General features: G+C 54.5%; 2 protein-coding genes across 2 annotated transcripts in view; both read left to right on the top strand.

Moving 5' to 3' along the window:
• Positions 1–18,112, top strand: part of CFAP61 (cilia and flagella associated protein 61) — a 125,561-nt gene that overhangs the window by 107,144 nt on the left and 305 nt on the right. Inside the window, exons 25-26 of the mRNA XM_076335266.1 lie at positions 2,017–2,107; positions 4,864–5,035. Coding sequence (XP_076191381.1) covers positions 2,017–2,107; positions 4,864–5,035 — 263 coding nt within the window. The remainder of the gene's footprint in view (positions 1–2,016; positions 2,108–4,863; positions 5,036–18,112) is intronic.
• On the top strand, positions 7,414–9,597 carry INSM1 (INSM transcriptional repressor 1). The gene is given in 2 exon segments (XM_076335267.1): positions 7,414–7,465; positions 7,468–9,597. Coding segments are annotated over 2 exon segments (1,416 nt in total). The 3' UTR covers positions 8,832–9,597.

Genomic DNA, 18,112 nt, shown 5'->3' with positions numbered 1-18,112 from the left:
CAGATAAGACATTCTCCATTCCCCAAAAAGGGCGTTGCAAACTGGGTGACACATTTCAGGTTTGAGCTCCAAATCTGTGAATATTGACAGGAACAGTTAAAAATGCAGTTATAGGCTGAGCTGGTAACAGTAGCAGTAGTATGTAGCATCCCTGAAACATTTTATAAACATCATTTAATGCAACATCTCAGTGAGGTAGGTGGACAACTTAACCAAGGTAAGGCAGTTAGAAGATGCGCCTCAATCAAGAGATGAAATCACCTTATCAGGGTTAGAATTGAAATTAAGATGCCAGCTTGAAAACAAAATGTTTGGCCAGTGGAACATGGCTTTTAGCAGGGCATATCAGTAAAAATAGAGTCTTTAATTATCTTAATGTATTTTTGTATAACACCCCCCTTTTCCCTGCTTTGCTATCTAATATCAACATTGAGTCAAAGGTTTGTGTTGGGTGGGATTTTCCTTCTGAAATTGAAGGGGTTTTAAATATTTGGGGAATATCCTGTTGTCCTCTACCTCTCTGCACGTTATAGGTATATAATTACTTAAATAAAGATACTTAAAGCCGGGCTCATCTTTTCTAACATTTCATATCCAAATGAATAGGTAGTATCAGTTGTGGTAATGTGCCACCAGAGACTCCTAGGCTGGGCAGCACTTACCACAGCAAGAACGCAGTATTCGTAATAGATGTTTTCACAGTACAAATATTTACTGACACTATCGGAGAGAGCCCCACTGTGCTGGACACGGTGCAGATCTAGGAGAGGCAGCCCCAGCCAGCCTGCGATACAAAGAGAGATGCAGATGAAGGGGCACAGTGAGAAGGGGGAAGAGAGCTTATGATGGGATGAGTATGTAAAAAAACCAGCAAAGTTCTGCCAGGTGCACAAAGTGTTATTAATTGCGCAGGGCATTAGTGAGAGCTGAAGCTTCATTCAAAGAGTGGGAGGGGGGAAATCCTGCCATTTGACATTAATGAAAAAAATCTGCAAAAAGGAAACTGCGCACATTTTCTGTAGGCAGATCCGTCAATTATTAAACTTGTGTAGTGCCTTTTAAGTTGCTTTATCCAGATGTTCATTTAAAGACCATGCAACTGAATCAAGTGATAGCGTACGCGTACTCCTGACAGCAGTGCCGAGCATGCTGCTGCCGTTCCAAAGATGAGAACATCGGTCGCAGCCACGCAAAGGCACCCATCTTAAACCTTCCTGGGTGACCCTGCTGACATCTGTTCAGTCATTATCGGGATGAACGTGGTGCACCTCCTGACTCCAGATAGCATTAACAGGAATTGCACACAGAGCATCTCACTGAAGCTGTAAAAATTATTTTTCATTATAGAGGAAAGAGAAATAAATCACAGCTTTGTAATCTAGCTGCCTCCAGTTATATGTACAGCCTTGAGGTTCTGCATCGAGTCATGTCCTCTCCTTCCTTTTACTCCTTTTTCACAGAAGAATGCTGTCATGAATGCTGTCACTGAAAGAAAAAGTTACAAGAGCTTCCTCCTAGAATAGGTTCAATTTAGCTTCAGCGTACTAGTGCAAAGAACATATTGCAGCACTGCGATGGCCTGTTTTTCTGGCCTTTATTAATCCAGAAACCTTAATGATGAACAACATTTGTGTCATTGTCTACACAAATTTAATTTGTTTATGCAGCAGTTCAGTTAATCCTGCAATCTGCTTTTCTCAAATGAGGACAGATAATGGAGATACCGTTCTTTACAGGTCTTCAGGCTTTTAAATTCTGATAAAATCAGGATTCTTCACTGGGTCTTGCCACAGCTCTGAATTAAGCCACTTTAAATGTAATTACTGAAGCTGGCTGTACATCAGGAACATCCATTAAAAGAATTGATTGACCATGCTGTTAGGGGAGGCATTTTATGAACAAACGATCATGATGGGTCCAGAACTGTAATTTATAAAGGCAAAAAAGCAGGTAAATACTTTATTAGTGGTTAATGAGAGGTTCACAAGATAACTAAATTTCTTCTTTTTTAACCAGCTACTTCAGGGAACCTTGGTCCATGGCCATCTATCACGATCGGTTTATTGATCTCAAGAAGGAACTGCGCCAAATCCTGATGTTGGAACAGGTAAGAAAAATGACTGGCGAGTGCCTTTTATTATTTAGGTAATTTGTTAGCGGTGTTCACTTTGGTTTCTTCTCCCATCTTTCTCCTAAAGCTTTATGTTTCTGTTTAGCTATTTCCTCTGGGAAACCTGAGCAGATCTTACACCTCACGGGGGGGGTGTCACCAAGTACAGCATATCGTTCAGTTTTGTTATTTGGGCATATTTTCAAATTTGCCAGTAAAACTTTAAGTTGCTTTGTTTTCCTTCACGGCATTTTTGCATTATACTTGCAGTTTAGTACAACTACCCAGGCTGGAGGCTTATTTGTTCAGTTATCCCCTGTTTTAATTAATGTTTCCTAATACGAATACACTACAGGCCATCCTAAACCTTTCTCAGCTGAGCCTATAAGAAATAGATTTTTCAACATCTACCCACAGGGAATGGCTTTTGTAGCTGAAAGAGTGAAAGCAACTGGCTTTTTCAGTGATAAGTGGATTTCCTGAATAAGGATGAAATTAAAGTGTTTGCTGATGCTGTTTACAGCTTTGGCCTTAGTACCGTAGACTAAGTAGCCTGTAACTTTGCCTGCTCAAAATCCAAAGCCCACTGCACTCCACGAGAAGAACTGCTAACTGCAGACTTCCAACAACCCCAAGAACTGCCTCCCCCACCCCCTGATGAATTTCTGGCTGATCTCAAACATAATTTGCAGTCTGGATCTTGGTACTTCCAACCCCGCTACTTGGGACCAATTTACCCTCTCTCTCCTCACGCTGCTTTTGTTTGTGTTTAACGCAATGGAATTCTGTGCGACGGCAATACTTTTTAAGTACTCACTCACAGAGTTTTTAACTGCGGAAAACAGAATCAACTGTAAATGGAGGCAGGGTGACAAAAGGAAGGGACGTTGCGTAGGCTGCAGCCCACCCATTTCCATGGCCCAAACTGGCGTGCTGTCGTATGTCACAGCTGTAGCCACACAAATGCTCGACCCCTGCCTCCTCCCAGAAGGGCTAGATGCAATTTTCCTCCTATTGTCATGATACAGAAAGTGCCTCAGTGCAGTTTTAGTTTAGATTCTCTTGGAAGACGTCTATAAAAGAACACAAATTCTGTGCAGAATGGGAGGCCTGATGAGAAGTGTTTTTCTCTCCATCATTCAACCACATTTCACATGCTCCAAGTGTGAACAACTTTAGAGAAAGGGGAATTGGTGTCCTACAAATTAGAGACTCGCTTGCCTTACCCTGTTCTTGTTGCAGTAGTCCTGACACACAAAAATAGTCTCACTGAACGGACTGAAAGCACCTCTACGAGTCAGAACTGCTTACATGAACATATATGATGGTATCTGCATCTGAATGCAAATTTGTCTTTACTTTTTCTATTTTTATTTGGATTTTCTTCACGGTGATTTTAACTATATTTACCGTCACATTTATAAGTTTTCCGTGGGTGTTCCTTCTAGGCACGTTGCCAAATACATAGTAGGCGCCATGCACTTACGGAACATATCTTAAATGCCTCGGGACTGGCTGTATTTCTATGTGGAGCAAGAGACCTACTGTTTTTGCTTCCTGTTGCTCATATTCCAGCTCACTTCAGCATGCAGATAAACTAGTAATGAAACGTAAAAATGAGGAAAAAATACACCTTTGAAAGAGATGTTTAAGAACTGTGAGTGTAAATACACAGAAGTCAGACATTTCTGGTTATAGTTTCCACAGAAACTGGGAATCAGTCTCATGCATTTAGGGATAATATTTACGGAAATGTTCACTAGTAGTTCAGTAATGTATGCATAGAAAAGCCAGTTACAGGTGGGACAGGGACTACGTTTTTAGCCTGTGTATTGAAATTGTCACCCCAACACTGCACTTGATGTATGCATGACTCTTGCACGGGACACTCCTGCCTGTCGCTGAAAGCCGAGCGATGGCACAGGGAATGTTTACCCTTTCGCAGAATCACAAACGTGTTTATTTCAACATGCAGAGCTCCAGCTATGCAAACATGCAGATGGCGGGGCTGGGTTTTTGCAGCTACATCAGCTGTTGAAGTATTACAGCAAACTGAGGGCACACATGTGCAGCGCGAGATTTTCTAGAAAAGGCCCTTGTCCTCAATAAGAAATAATGGTCCGATTTTCAAATTGCAGCTGGGGTTCTCTGAGAAGTCAGTTAAAAGCAGCTAGTAAATTAGGCATCGGGGGGGAATTTCCTCCGGTGAGCGCTAGAAACGTATCGGACAAGGCCGTGTCTGAGAAGGTCGGACATTTCCGCAGGTTCTTGCACACGAAGATACTGGTTCGGTTCCACGCAAATGTTGCATGCGTGGCCACTGACAAGCGCGGGTCGTTTTGGAGGGATAAACAACCGAGCAATGCTAGCCGCCAGAACTGCCGGACCCGGCGACCACGCTCTCGGGTGGAAGCGCTGGTTAAGCGGGAAGCCCGCAGAGCCGGTGGCCGTGCCCGCCGGTGGCCGTGCCCGCCGGCACCCCGCGCCCTGCCTTCCCCGGGGGGGCGGCAGCTGCCGGCCGGGGGGGGGGGGGGCTGCTGCGCCGGAGCCCCCCTGGCCTCGTGGTGCGCCCGGTGCCGCCGGTGCGAGCCTCGCTCCGCGCCCTCCCGCTGCCACACGCGTCTCGCCCCCGAGACGTTTTCACGCCCTTTTCCGGCTCTGCCGCCCCACTTAACGTCTCGGGTGCGCGTCCTCGTGCGAGCACGGTTCCCGGGGCGCCGCCGGGACGGCCGTCTGACGGCTCTGCCTTGCAGGTGCCCGGGCTGACCCCCGCCGCCGAGCCGGCCCCGGAGGACCCCGACGAGCAGAGCCCCTGCCCGCCGCCGCTGCGGGAGCCCGTCCTCCGCTACCTGCGCAGCCACCGCTCCCACCTGCCCATGTACGCCCCGGCCAGGATCGCCGGCGCCGGACCCCCGCCGACGGCAGGTGAGATGGCAGCGCCGGTTCTGCCTGGCAGCGCCCCCCCGCTTTCGCGAAGCCGCGCCGGGGTGACCGGGGGGGGGTCTCGGTGTGCAGCCCCGACGGGGAAAAGGGGGTCTCGGTGTGCAGCCTCGAGGGATGGGGGTGGGCTCTCGGTGTGCAGCCCCGGGGCGGGGGGGGATGGGGACGGGGACGGGGACACGGCTCTCGGTGCGCAGCCCCGACGGGGGGGCGGTGGCGCGTGCCCGGCGGGCCCGCAGCTGTATGCTAATGCACAGCGGGCCGCCCCGCCCCGCGGCACGCCCGCCCCACCGGGCGGGCGGGGGGGCTGCGCGGGCAGGGCGGCCCCACACCCCCGTCCCCCCCACCCCCCCCCCCCCCCCCGCGGCCCGGCCCGGCCGGCCCGCTGATGGGGTGCCCGGGAGAGCGGCGGCCCCCGGTGCCGGGTGCTCCCCCCCCCCCGCCCCGGGCTCTCCGCGCCCCTTTGTGCCGCCCGCCGCGAGGGTCGCGCAGCTTTATGCTAATGAGGTGCACAAAGGCGGCGAGCGGGGCCGCGCGGGGGGGCCGCGGCCGCGGGGGGGCCGGCGCTCGCTCGCGTGCCGCCCGCGTGCCCCGCCGCCCCCCACAAAGGCGCGCGGGACCCGCGGGGAGGGCCGGCGCTGCGCGCACGCACCCTGGGGCCGGCCGGCTGCTCGCAGCGGGGGGCGGCCCCGCTTCCCCCCCCCCTCCCTCCACGCCGTGCCACCACCTGCGACGCGCGGAGCGGCCCGGCCCGGCCGCCCCCGCCGCGTGCCGCAGCGCGGAGCTCCCCGCGCAAATTCCCGCGTGGGCCGCCGCGCAGCCCCGGGACGCGGGGCGGGCTGGGGCCGCAGACAAAGGGTTAAGGGGGAGCGGGGCCGCGGCCCGGTGCTCGCCCCGCAGCGGCTGCAGGCGCCGGCGGCTACACCTGCCGCGGCCCCGCCGCGCTGGCGGGGACCGGCCGGCGAGACCGGCCCCTCGCGGCGCCGCTGCCCCTCCCGCACACCCGGGAGCGGGCACTGACCCCCCCCCGACCCCCGCAAACGCCGCCCGGGGCAGCGCCGGGCGCATCCTCGGCGGGTCTGTCCGCGGCGCTGCCCGCCCGCTGCGCTGGGAGCGGGCGTGCGCTTGCTTTTGCACCCTATTGCGGCATGCGGGAAAATGGGGAATGGGGGTGTCCTCCGCAGGCCAGATGCTTCGCCTTGCACCGAACGCGTAACGTTTCAGACGGAAACCCGTGCGCCGTTCCGTTACCGCCGTCCCCAACCGCGCGGCTGCTCCGGGGAGCCAGACCGAGCTCGGGGCTGCCGCCGGCCCAACACCCGCGGGAGAGCGGGAAGCGCGGCCGGACGGCACGGGGGAGCGGGCGGGCGTGCCGCGGCCCCCCGTCCCCGCAGCAGGCGCAGCTCCGCGCCGGCGGCCCGGGCGGAGGGCGCGCCGCGTAACAGGTTACCGCCGGGCCGCGGCAGTGCTGGGGCCGCTGGCGGGGTCTCCCGACCGCGCTCCCGCGCCGCTGCGGGGAGGGGGCCGCGGCGCCGCCGCCCGCCGCCCCCGGCCCGGCCGCAGCACGCGTCCCCGCTCGCCCAGATTGGCCGCGGCGCCCCTTAGTAGCGCGGGGTTGATTTCCTTCACAAAGGTGACGGAGCGCGGCTCGGGACGCTGGCCGGCAGGCCCGCTCTTTATTCTCCCCCACTTGATTAGAGCCTTCATTTAGCACCTGATGCCGGCGGCGGACAAAACCCACCCGCCGCACCAACGGGCCGCGCCGGCACCCCCCCGACGGCGGGGCCGCCGCTCCTCCGCCCGGCGCGGGGCGCTCCCGGCGGGCGGCCTCTCCTCCGCCGGCAACCGCCACAAAAGCGACTTTCTCCTCCTCCTCCTCCTCCCGCGCCAAGTTTCCTTCTCCCCGCGCCCCTAGTGCCGGCCGGCCCCCACCAACAGTCTGAGAGCGGCCGGCTGCTCCGTGCCGGACTTTCCTCGGGCCGGGGGCTGGCGGTGCTGCCGCGGCCGAGCCCGTCCCGGCTTCAAACAACGGAGGGGGCAACTCCGCAGGCGGGGCGCGGAGCTGCCGCCCGTCCCCGTCCCCGTCCCCGCCGGGCAGCGCCGGCCCCCGCTCCGCGCTCGCCGGTCCCGGCACAGGCGGGGGAGGCCGCGCCCGCCCCGGGGCGGCACACAAAGGCCCGCGCGTGCCGGGCCGTGCGGCGGCGGCGGCGCGGGGCGCGGAGCGTGCGGGAGGCGGGGCCGGGCGTGTGCCGCCGCCGGGGGCCGCGCGGGCGGGCGGGGGCTCAGGTGCACCCGCTCCGCCCGCCGCCGCCGCCCGCCGCGGCGCCGCTGATTGGCCCGTCCCGCCGCCGCCGGCCCGAACAATGGCCCCGGCCCGCTTAAAGGCGGCGGCGGCTGCGCCGCGGGCAGAGCGAGGAGCGTGCGCCGCGGCCGCCGCCGGCGCGGAGGCGGCACGAAGATGCCCCGGGGCTTCCTGGTGAAGCGCAGCCGGCGGCCCACCCCTGTCTCCTACCGGGCGCGCTGCTGCCGCGAGGCCGCCGCCGCCGGCCCGCCGCTCCCCGCCGGCGGCGCCCCGCCGCCGCCCCCGCCGCGGGACTCGCCGCCGGTGCCGTTCGGGACGCCCGATGCCGCCGTGCAGGCGCTGTACAGCCCCACGCGGCCCGTCAGCAGGGACAAGTACCTGGAGCGCGGCTTCAGCCTGGGCTCGCCCGTCTCGGCCGAGTCCTTCCCCGCCCCGGCCGTGCCCGGCGCCACGGACCCGCTCCTCTTCGCCCCGGCCGAGCTCAAGCTCTGGGCCGCCGCCGGCCACGCCGAGCCGCCCGCCGGCCACGCCGCCGGCGGCACCGGTTCCGGTCCCGGCGGAGCCCCCGCGCCGCCCGCCCCGGCCGCGCCGCCTGCCTCGGGCCGCCCGCCGCCCGCCAAGCGCCCGCCGGGCGCCGCGGAGCCCGGCCGGCAGAAGGCCCCGTCGGGTAAGAAGGCGAAGGCGATCCGCAAGCTGACCTTCGAGGACGAGGTGACCACGTCGCCCGTGCTGGGGCTGCGCATCAAGGAGGGCCCGGTGGAGGCGCCGGCCAAGGCGCGGGGCGGCTGCGCCCGGCCGCTGGGCGAGTTCATCTGCCAGCTCTGCAAGGAGGAGTACGGGGACCCCTTCGCGCTGGCGCAGCACCGCTGCTCCCGCATCGTCCGGGTGGAGTACCGCTGCCCCGAGTGCGACAAGGTCTTCTCCTGCCCCGCCAACCTCGCCTCCCACCGCCGCTGGCACAAGCCGCGCCCGCCCGCCGCCAAGGGCGGCCCCGAGGCGGGCAGGGCGCCGGCGGAGGAGCCGCCGAAGGAGGCGGGCGGCAGCGGCAGCGAGCGGGACACGCCGAGCCCCGGCGGCGCCTCGGAGGCGGGCTCCGAGGAGGGGCTCTTCGAGTGCCCCCGCTGCGCCAAGCGGTTCCGCCGGCAGGCCTACCTGCGCAAGCACCTGCTGGGCCACCCGGCCCCGGGCCCCGCCGCGGCCCCGGGCCCCGCCGCGGCCGCGGAGCCCGCCGCCGAGGAGCCGCCCGCGCCGCCGCCCGCCGAGTGCCGCCTCTGCCCCGTCTGCGGGGAGACCTTCCCCAGCAAGAGCAGCCAGGAGCGGCACCTCCGCCTCCTGCACGCCGCCCAGGTCTTCCCCTGCAAGTACTGCCCGGCCACCTTCTACAGCTCGCCCGGCCTCACCCGGCACATCAACAAGTGCCACCCCTCCGAGAACAGGCAGGTCATCCTGCTCCAGGTGCCGCTGCGCCCCGCCTGCTAGAGCCGCCCGTGCCTTCCCGGGGCCCGGCCCCGCTCCCCCGCCGGTGCCGGTGCCGGGGCCGCCCCGCCGCGGCCGAGCGCGTCCCGCAGGCTGCGCTTTGGACTCGCCACACGATTAGCTTTAATACGGCTTGCGAACTGCTGGAATCTGGCTTTACATTTACCTTTCCGGGGTCTCTTTTTTTCGTTCGTTCGTTCGTTTCGGTTTTTATAAATGTGAACAGATCAAACCGCTTGAGGAGAAATGAGAATTTCCTTTAGTATAGCCACAAATGCCTTGACTCTGCTGTTGATGGTCTCCAGAAAATGCTGTAGAAACTGCCTTAACTGTGACATGCCAACTTTTATGTTTTCGTTCGTTTTGCCCTTACTAAGGTAGCTCATGAGTTGACTATCTGTATATGTTGGTTTGAGTAATTATGTTATTTATTCGTTATTTATTTATATTAATTATGAAGATCGATATAATTTGATCGCAGATATTCTAATGCGCTTTTTTTGTCTCCCCCGCCTGCCATTTCACTGTGCGTTTTAGAAGATCTTTTTTTCTAAAGGGATCTGCTAAAAAGGTTTTAACTTTTATACCTAGAATAACACATGATCTTAACCATTTTATCCTGTGCAACTGACAGCTCTTACTTTTAGATGCAATCTCTTTTTTCTACACACATTATTTTCTTAACTGTTAGCTATTTATAGAGTGCTTCGATAGAACTGTTTCAACTGTATAATTATTTACTATTCAAATAAAATATTTTCAAATTCAAGCGTGCCCCTGCTGCCTCCTGCTTCTCCCTGCTGGGCTGGCCCTGGGGGTCTCGGGGGGGGGGGGGGGCTAGGGGCTGGGGCCAGGCTCTGGACTTCAGCTGGCAGGGTGCCCCGGTGCCTGCTCTGCACCTTTTGATGAGATTAATTAAAAAGGAATTAAAGGGGGAAGAAGAGCAGGGTGAGGTGTGCCCGGTCCTTGGGGGAGGTTGTCCTGCTGTGCGAAGGGGTGTGCTGGGGCTGCTGCCCCACACCGCGGGCACCGGCTGCGGTCTGGAGCCTGAGCCCTGGCCCCTGCCTGCAGCTGCCACCAGGCACAGGCTGTCCCTGTGCTCTGCTTCTGGCTGTTGGGAAGAGCCGTGGAAGAGCTTCCAGGGGAAAATGTGAGGAGAGGGGGCACCTTTGAAGGAGAAGTGGAAAACTTAGAGAAATCCTTGCCTGTGAGAGGATGTGGTATTTGCTTGGGTGGCTTTCCCTTGTGCTCAACACTCCGAGATGCGGGGTTAAGGGGCTCTGTGGAAAAGCTGCATCCTGCTGTCGCTATGAACTGTGGAGGCTGGTGCAAGGAAGGCTGAGCTTTTGCATGCCTGGTTTCAAGGCTAGAGCCTGATCCTGCCTAGTCCCACTCTGCCCTGTGGTGGGATTTCTACAGCGTCCTTCAATAACGACAGGTTTTTGGCAAACCAGGCGTGCTAGGACTCCCCTCTGGAACAGGGGAAGACACCAACGCATGACAAAACTCACAGGGCAGTGACTGGGGCATGGGGAAAACAAGGTGCAAAGTGCCCTGGTTCACCCTGCGAGGGGAGAGATGGCTGTGTTCCATAGCCCGTGGCGGGGCTCTGCGTAGGACGTGCCTGGTCCTGGGAGCGTTTTAAGTAGCAGCGGTTTGGGGTCGTCAGCCCTGATGTGTGCAAGTGTGCTACGGGGCTTGTGTCTGTACGTGGGAATTGCATGGGTTTGGTCAAAAAGTAGTTTCTTAATTTTTTTAGCAAAAATTGTTACAATATCAGTGTAAGTGGGGAAGATGTATGCTGGGTCAGTGAAACCCCTCTCACAGGTGTCGCAGCGCAGCTGTATGATCTTTCCCTTTGCCAGCAGGAGAAGCCACGGAGCTAACTTCATGGCATGCAGATCTGCTTGGCAACCATGAATGCAAATACCTTGTCACCTACTGGTGTGTTAAGGGCCGAGTCTGGGGTGAGAGGTCTCGGCTTGGGTGTTTTGTCACACTCCGTCTCGGGAATGATAACGCCTTTGAGGCTTTTGCTCCCTGGAAGAGGTTTCCAACCTGTTCCTGCCACGTTCACTCAGATAAAGGCTCTTGTCTGAGACGCGGCTGCTTTGCCGTGGGAAAAGCAGGTGACCTTCTGGAGCTTCCTGCAGGGAAGCTCCCCAGGACATGTCTGCATATTTTTTGATATAGCAAAGCTTCTAGAGAAAGAAAATCTTTCTAGAGAAAGATTTTTTTTTTCTCTCCTTGTTCAGTCAGGCTAGAAAGCACCAAAGCTAGTACGCTCCTGCTGCCTTGATTCCTAGGAAACCAACTTCGTTATACGGGGACTGACTTCAGGTCTAGGCGAAGCTGTGGTTTTAGCTGTAAATTGATACACTGAAAAAGAGAACATGGCCTCAACAGCCTCAGAGATACAGGCAGAAAAATATGCTTGGCAAGAAGTGTGGTTTTGCTTTTCCCGGCTTCCCTGGCCTTGGAAAGCCCCAGATACTGGGCTGTCACAAGCCGGTGTGTCACAGCTGTCTGTGGGCCGGGCAGGCCGGTCTCTCCGCTCATACAAAGCGGGAGCTCCCCGAGGGGAGTTTGCCAATGAGTGTGGCAGTCCTCTCGGGCTGCCGGACACTGTTTCCAGACCGATGCCCAGCGCATCCTTCAGAGGCCCAGAGGCTCCATCCACATCTTCACAGCAGTGCCCCAGCTGAAATCTTTGCTCTAAGCCTGTAGCATCGACAGGCCACAAAAAAACCTGCTTCATATTGGTATTGATTTCCCAATAGTCAAGTAAATTCATGCCTGTTCCGGTAGGAGTCAGATAAAATCTGTTGGGGTCAGAAGAATTTCCCAGGTTTGTAGGGAACTGTCAGGGTAGCCATCAGCACCCACACTTTTGCATCTTCTGCTGATGGGAACATACATTGCGGTGGAAAGCGTGGTTAGTGGAGGCTCGTATTTTGGGGAGGAGTAAGGAGAGGTGAAACTGGAGTACTTTGTAAACTGGGCTCCGTTCACAAACACCCTGTAAAACAGGGGACTTGCTTTTGGCGTCACTGGGCTACAGCAGCCTTGGCAGAGCGAGCTGCTGGGCCATTTGGACTGCACCCCTCCTTTCATCGGCTGCACCGCTGCAGAGCTTTGGGAGAAGGTCACTATAAGTGTGAGGCACCAACTGCCTGAGGGATTTTACGGGGAGCGATGAGCATCAACTTTTCACGTCTCTTGAGACTCCAGCAGTGAAGGGCATTGCCCCACCACCACAGGTTACAAAGCGACCCGCTCACGGCAAGCCTCCTTTGGGCAATATTTTGGAGAGGGATCTGTCCCCACCCCTCACCAGCTTGCCCCAGCGTGGAGCTGCTCCTCCCCTGCGCTGTCCCACTGCCTGGGCCCCCGATGCAGGACCTCAGCCTGGCTCTCCTCTGCCTCCACCTCCGTGTCCGTGAGTCCCTCAGGCCCACTTTTAGCTCGGTGGATACGCCAAGAGCTGGGCGACGCAGCTGAAACCGGAGCTCGACCAACGCCGCACGCAGCAGCTTCTGGGAATGCAGGTGTTGCCTTTTCGGTGCCATGTTCTCGCCATCCGGCAGTGCAGGCCGACCAGCGCTGTGCAAACAAAGCCTCCTGCTGTCAGCTAACAAATCAATTTGCTGATGACTCTCAGTGCATCCAGCAGGAACAGGTTTGGGCACCACGGAAAATGCTGATCCTACCCCAAATGTGACGTGATTTCCGATTCTTGGAGGCTGTTGGCGCACAGGTACAGAGGTTGCTCACTCTCTGTGCACATGGGCAGGGATGTTTGCCGGGTTTGCAACCTGCTGGAGCCTTCCTCCTCTCTCAGCACAAAAAGAGCTGAACACATGGTCTGAAACGGATTGTTTGCAAACTGAAAGGAACCAGGGAGATTAATTACAGGAACCTTCAGGGTCCTGAAAAATGCAGCTCGAACACCATCACTGAACCGTGGGCGCGGAGCTAGCGAGAAGCTGGCTTTTCCTGTCGGTGGTGTCAGCACCAACGCCACCGCTAGCAGAGGAATAGTCTCTGTGATGCCACTTCTCGAGTGTAATTTTTTTTAGCAATTTTGGTATCAACAACACGGTCACTCACAGCCATCAATACAGTAGGTGCATCCATCAGCTGCCTCGCTTGGAGGACTTGCTGGGAAACACAGCTGGGCACAGCCAGCGGTTTTGGGTGCTGGCTGTGCGGCAGGAGGCTGCCTGGCCTTGCCGAGCATCATCTGGTTTGTTTCTTGGGCAGGCAGGTGGGAGGAGGTGTCCCAGGGGCCAGGGTGAGCCCAGAAATGGGCCTGGGACCGGGCTTTTGCTTGCGATTTCAGACCTCTCCCCCCATGCAAACCTGTTTAAAACCCGCGTCGCTTTTAATGAGCTGGCAGGGTGGAAAACCACTCATGGAGCCACAGGCGTTTCTGCTCGTCTGTCCCCAGCGGGGTGTGGGGTGATGCAGGGTGCCGTGGGGTGATGTGGGGTGCTGCGGGGTGCCACAGGGTGCTGCGTGGCGGTGGTGCTGATATGCCGCCTGTCCCGTCGCCTGCCTGCGAGGGTGCTGGGTCCCGGCGGGTGTTTTGGGCCAGCGAGGCTATTGCAGCTGCGTGGTACGGCGAGTTACCTGGGGCACCCAGGCGTCTCCCCTTGGGGAAGGACCAGGGTGCCCGGGCTGCCTACATTTTGTACATTGCATTCAAACATCTCAAATCCTTCTATGCAGATAAAAAGCCTCATTACAGCTTTAAATGGTTTTAATTAAATTTAGTTTACAATCCGCATAACAAAGGTCTGCCTCGTGGAAACATTTGATATGTTAATCAGAAAGACGGACATGCCAGGCGCGGCCTTTCATTTCACAGGGCTGTCCTACAGATAAAGGCTCCAGGGCAGCACACCGGCAGGCTTTTTTTAAAAAAAAAAAAAAATCTTATTTAATCTAAGTGCACAGCTGAAAAGATACGTAGTGTCTAGCAAAGGCACAAGCATCCCGGTAATATTCTGGCCCCAGCTTCTGATTTTGCCGTTACCATCAGTACAGGCAGGGAGAGACTGAAACTGGGCAGAGGCGCGCGCTGTGGCTGCAGCAGGGTGGTGGCATGGCTGCGTTGACGTCGCTGGCATGGGGAGAGGTGGCCCTGCACCGGCGGAGGGGAGCCAGCACAGGGACACTTTCCGGAATACATCCTCCCGTTACGGTAACTTGGACATTATTTTTAACAGCCGTCTGCCAGCTCCAGTTAAATCACCTGTTACTTTTGGAAGAGAATCACAATTTTTAAATAATAATAAAACCCCCTTGCAGCTTTGAAGCCGAGGGAGCATAAAGCCCAACCGGTTCCCCGCCTTGTCTCCTGCGCTCCACGTGCCTTACCTGTGGCCTGAGCACCATGGTAGTTTTAGACAAACTTAATTTTTTAAACCTTTTCTAAACCTTTTCTCGTGTGATGGGGAAGTTGATTCACAGAAAGTAATTTAAAGCGGAGCAAAGACTCTGCCTGTGCTGCACCGGCCTTCTGGGACGGTAACGCCCCAAGTCCTGAGGGGGTTTGGGTGGCTGGGCGGCTGCGGTAACGGCCGGGGGGGGGGGGGGGGGGGGATGAATGACACAATTCAGCTTCACTTCAGAATGGGTTTTTTTTATTTATCAGGATAAGGAACCAAGTCATCATTTCATTTGCTAATTTTACAGTTTTTCATATGTAAATTAAATGTATTGCAATAACAGTTCAAAGGGGAAAAAAAAACCCCAAAACACTAAACCTGAGGAAAATGCCAAACATCTGTATGGGATGGGGACTTCTTAGATTTTGACCTGAAAAATTTTATTTTAATTATACACACACACACACAAAATATAGAATTTATTATGTGTAATAAATTATAATTCTAAACAAAAATATAAAAATTATATTCCTTTTATCCTTATAAGTATACTTCATAATATGTAGTACAGTGTATATTACACATAATATATAATGTATCAATGTATATTATATTATAGAATATATAATATGTATATTATAAATTATAGATTGCCTATTCTATAATGCATATTCTAATACATTATATACAGTACATAATATTATATATGCATTATATATCATTATTGATATATTATCAGTATTCAGATAATGAAATAATATTGTCTTACAGAATATTTTATTAGCTGTGTAGGACTGTATTGTGGAGTATAGAGTATGCATTATATAATGCACTTTGTATGTACATGTATACATACATATATATGTATAGGTGGACATATGTATGCATACCTAACATATTTTACATATATGTTATGCATAATCTAGGATCTATAGTATTATAGACTGTAGTGTACATAGTGCATTGAATAGTCTGTGATGTATATTATATATGCATTATGCAATATATAGTATCATGTATTATATATTCATTATATAATCTATTATATATCTTATACATTGCTGAAATGGTTTATATAACTATAACTTTTCTTATATAAATTTTTTAATAAAAGTGTACTGCATATATATATTATGCATACAAGATTATAATTTATATAGTAATGTGCACATATATCTAAAGTATACACTAGGTATGTGTGCATATGCATATATACATAAATAATGTATATGTAATATATAGTATAAGCGTAACCTGTAATCCATATTTTGATAAAATTAATAAATATATAGTCAATATCAATACTATTAAACAAATATTAATGTATGACTAATATACAATATATAGAGCATATAGTATAATGTACTGTATGTTATATAATGTATATCACATTATATGCATTATATAATAGATTGTAGATCATAGATTATTTCTATTATGCTTATACTACTATATACATCATATCTGTTTATATTTAATACATATAAAATATACATATATAGATATACATAATATAAAAACTAGTTATATAATTAGACATCCTATAACATATAATAAATATAACAACATAATATACATAATATTTAATGTTTAGATAATTATATAATATATAACACATTAATAGATATAGCGATAATACATATTAAAATGTTAAGCATTCTTTTGTCTAAATATCAATTCTTACATGATGTTATTTTATTTATTTTATTTTACTTTATTTTACTTTATCTTTTTAATGCCTGTCTGTCTGTGGACATGTTTCTGCCTGTTGCCGGCGGCTGGTCGGGCTGATGGCGCTGGGGGTGGCTCAAGCCCACGGCCACGTGCGTGCTTGCCCCCCACGCCGCGCCAGGCCGGGCTCTGCCCGCCTGCCCCTCGTCCTGCCTGCGCCCGACTGCAGCCCCGTGGCCGGGTGCTGCGCCCGCGGCGGGGGACGCAGCGCTGGACGCATCCGTCCTGGCTCGTCGGGCCCTGGCGCACCCACTCATGTCTGCTCGGCTGCGGGGACCCCCCCACCTGACCCCCGCCCGGGTGTGGGGTGCGGGAGCTGGGCAGGGTGGGGCTGGGCACCGCCTGACGGTGCCTGGCTCTGGGCTGCGCCGGCTGCTGAGCGCTTGGGCCGTAGGGAAGCTGGTCTGGGGAGCAGTGTGCGGAGGGAGCTATGGCTGGCGCGCCGTGCGGGGACCCCAGGTTGTCGGTCAGCCCGGGCACCACCTCTGCCCTGCGCCTACCTGCTGACGGGAGGTGTGTGTGTGGGGGGGCGCACAGGTTTGGATAAATATCCATCCCCTGGGGTGCAAGGGCACTATACAGCTCAAATAATGACGCAAATTAAATTGGATGGTACAATTAACACCCTGTAAATTATCTGCCTTCCTCCAGCATGATGCAGCCGTCATACACCAGCACTGAGCACCCCTCAGCCACGGGGCCTTCAGCCAGGGCTGCACGGTAGGGAAGAGGGGGGTTAAGGTGCGGCTGAGGCCCTAACCGCGTCAGGACCTGGGACTGCACCCGGCAGGCTGGGGCCAGGTGCCCGCGTCAGCCCCAGGGCCACAGAAATGTCCCTGACCCCCATCAGTGCTGGACACTGCATGGCTCCGTGTGGGGACAGTGCCGGTGTGACCCCCCCAACCCCTCTCTGGCTCTCCTGAGCGGCAGTTCCTGCAGCTGCCCCATCTTCCGCAATTTGCTAACCCTCGTCCAGTAAAAGGGCCAGTTCCTGGCTGCTCACAAAGCTCAACCCAAGTGGGGCCTGGGACAGGGATCCTCCTTACGAAACATGGGTGGAAGCCGGGTTCCTAATGCCTAGTTAGTGTGTAAAGTTTTTTCTACAAAAGGAGAAATTCAAGGCTTTTTCTGGAGCCGTTTGGATTAGTTCTCCAGTTCTGACTAAAGCACTTGAAAGCAATTTAAGCAAGAACTTTGTCGTCTCTTTTCAGCAAATGAACAGATAAGTGTCTTTTCCCACTGCCAAATAATCCCCTCGCATTCCCTCTGGCATAAGCGGGCAGTAATGCATAAGCACCCCTGACATAATGATGACTGAGAGCACAGACACCCCCCCCCCTTCATTTTCCTAAGTAATGTCTCCACAGAGTAGAAAATCACCATTAGAAACATATTGGTTTCCAATGTTCATGCAAATCGCTCCGCAATAAGGCGTTACATGGCTTAGAAAGGGAAGCCTTGTCATCATGCATTTCTTGCAATGAATAGTATATAAATAATGTCTTCTGGGGTTTCGTAATGGTCTGTAATTATTATTAGCAAACTGCTGCAAGCCCCCTTCAGCGGCGGCTGCAGCTAATGCTGCTGTCGCGCAGGCTCCGCGGCTCTTGCCCAGTTGGGGCGGCCACCAAGGATGCTCGGCAGGGTCAGTGCGCCAGGAGTGCTGCACCGGGAGCGGTGCACTGGGAGCGCTCTCTGGAGGGGCCGCTTCCACACTCAGCCAAAGGGCTGGTGCTTTGAAAATACTGATCAAATATATGTGTTTTTGCCGCCTGAGTGCTGTAATGAAGGCTCCATAAGTATGAGCTGCGGAAGCCCCTCTGACGGCAGCGCTGCTGGCGTTCAATAGCAAAGGACTCTTCATGGTGGAGGACAGGACAAAAAAAAAAACCCAAAAAAACAAAAAAAAAAAAACAACCCACCAAAAAACCAGTCTGTAGCCAAGGGATGAGAAACGAGAGCTGTTTTTTTGGCCAGCAGTTCCTGTGCGTAGCAGAGGTGTACCCTGTAAGCACGTGCACGGGACTCGGCTTCCCGTGAAGGACGAGTCTGGCGGAGTGTGAATGGCCCCGGCCCACTCGGTCGGTGCTGCTCGCTGCGGGAACGCGCCTGTGACACGTGGGCTGAAACACTTGCAAACCTTAAAAATCTTTTACTGCA

The sequence above is a fragment of the Aptenodytes patagonicus genome, chromosome 3, assembly GCF_965638725.1.
Source record: "Aptenodytes patagonicus chromosome 3, bAptPat1.pri.cur, whole genome shotgun sequence".
In the NCBI taxonomy this organism is placed as follows: Eukaryota; Metazoa; Chordata; class Aves; order Sphenisciformes; family Spheniscidae; genus Aptenodytes; species Aptenodytes patagonicus.
This window is presented reverse-complemented; position numbering and strand designations above follow the sequence as displayed.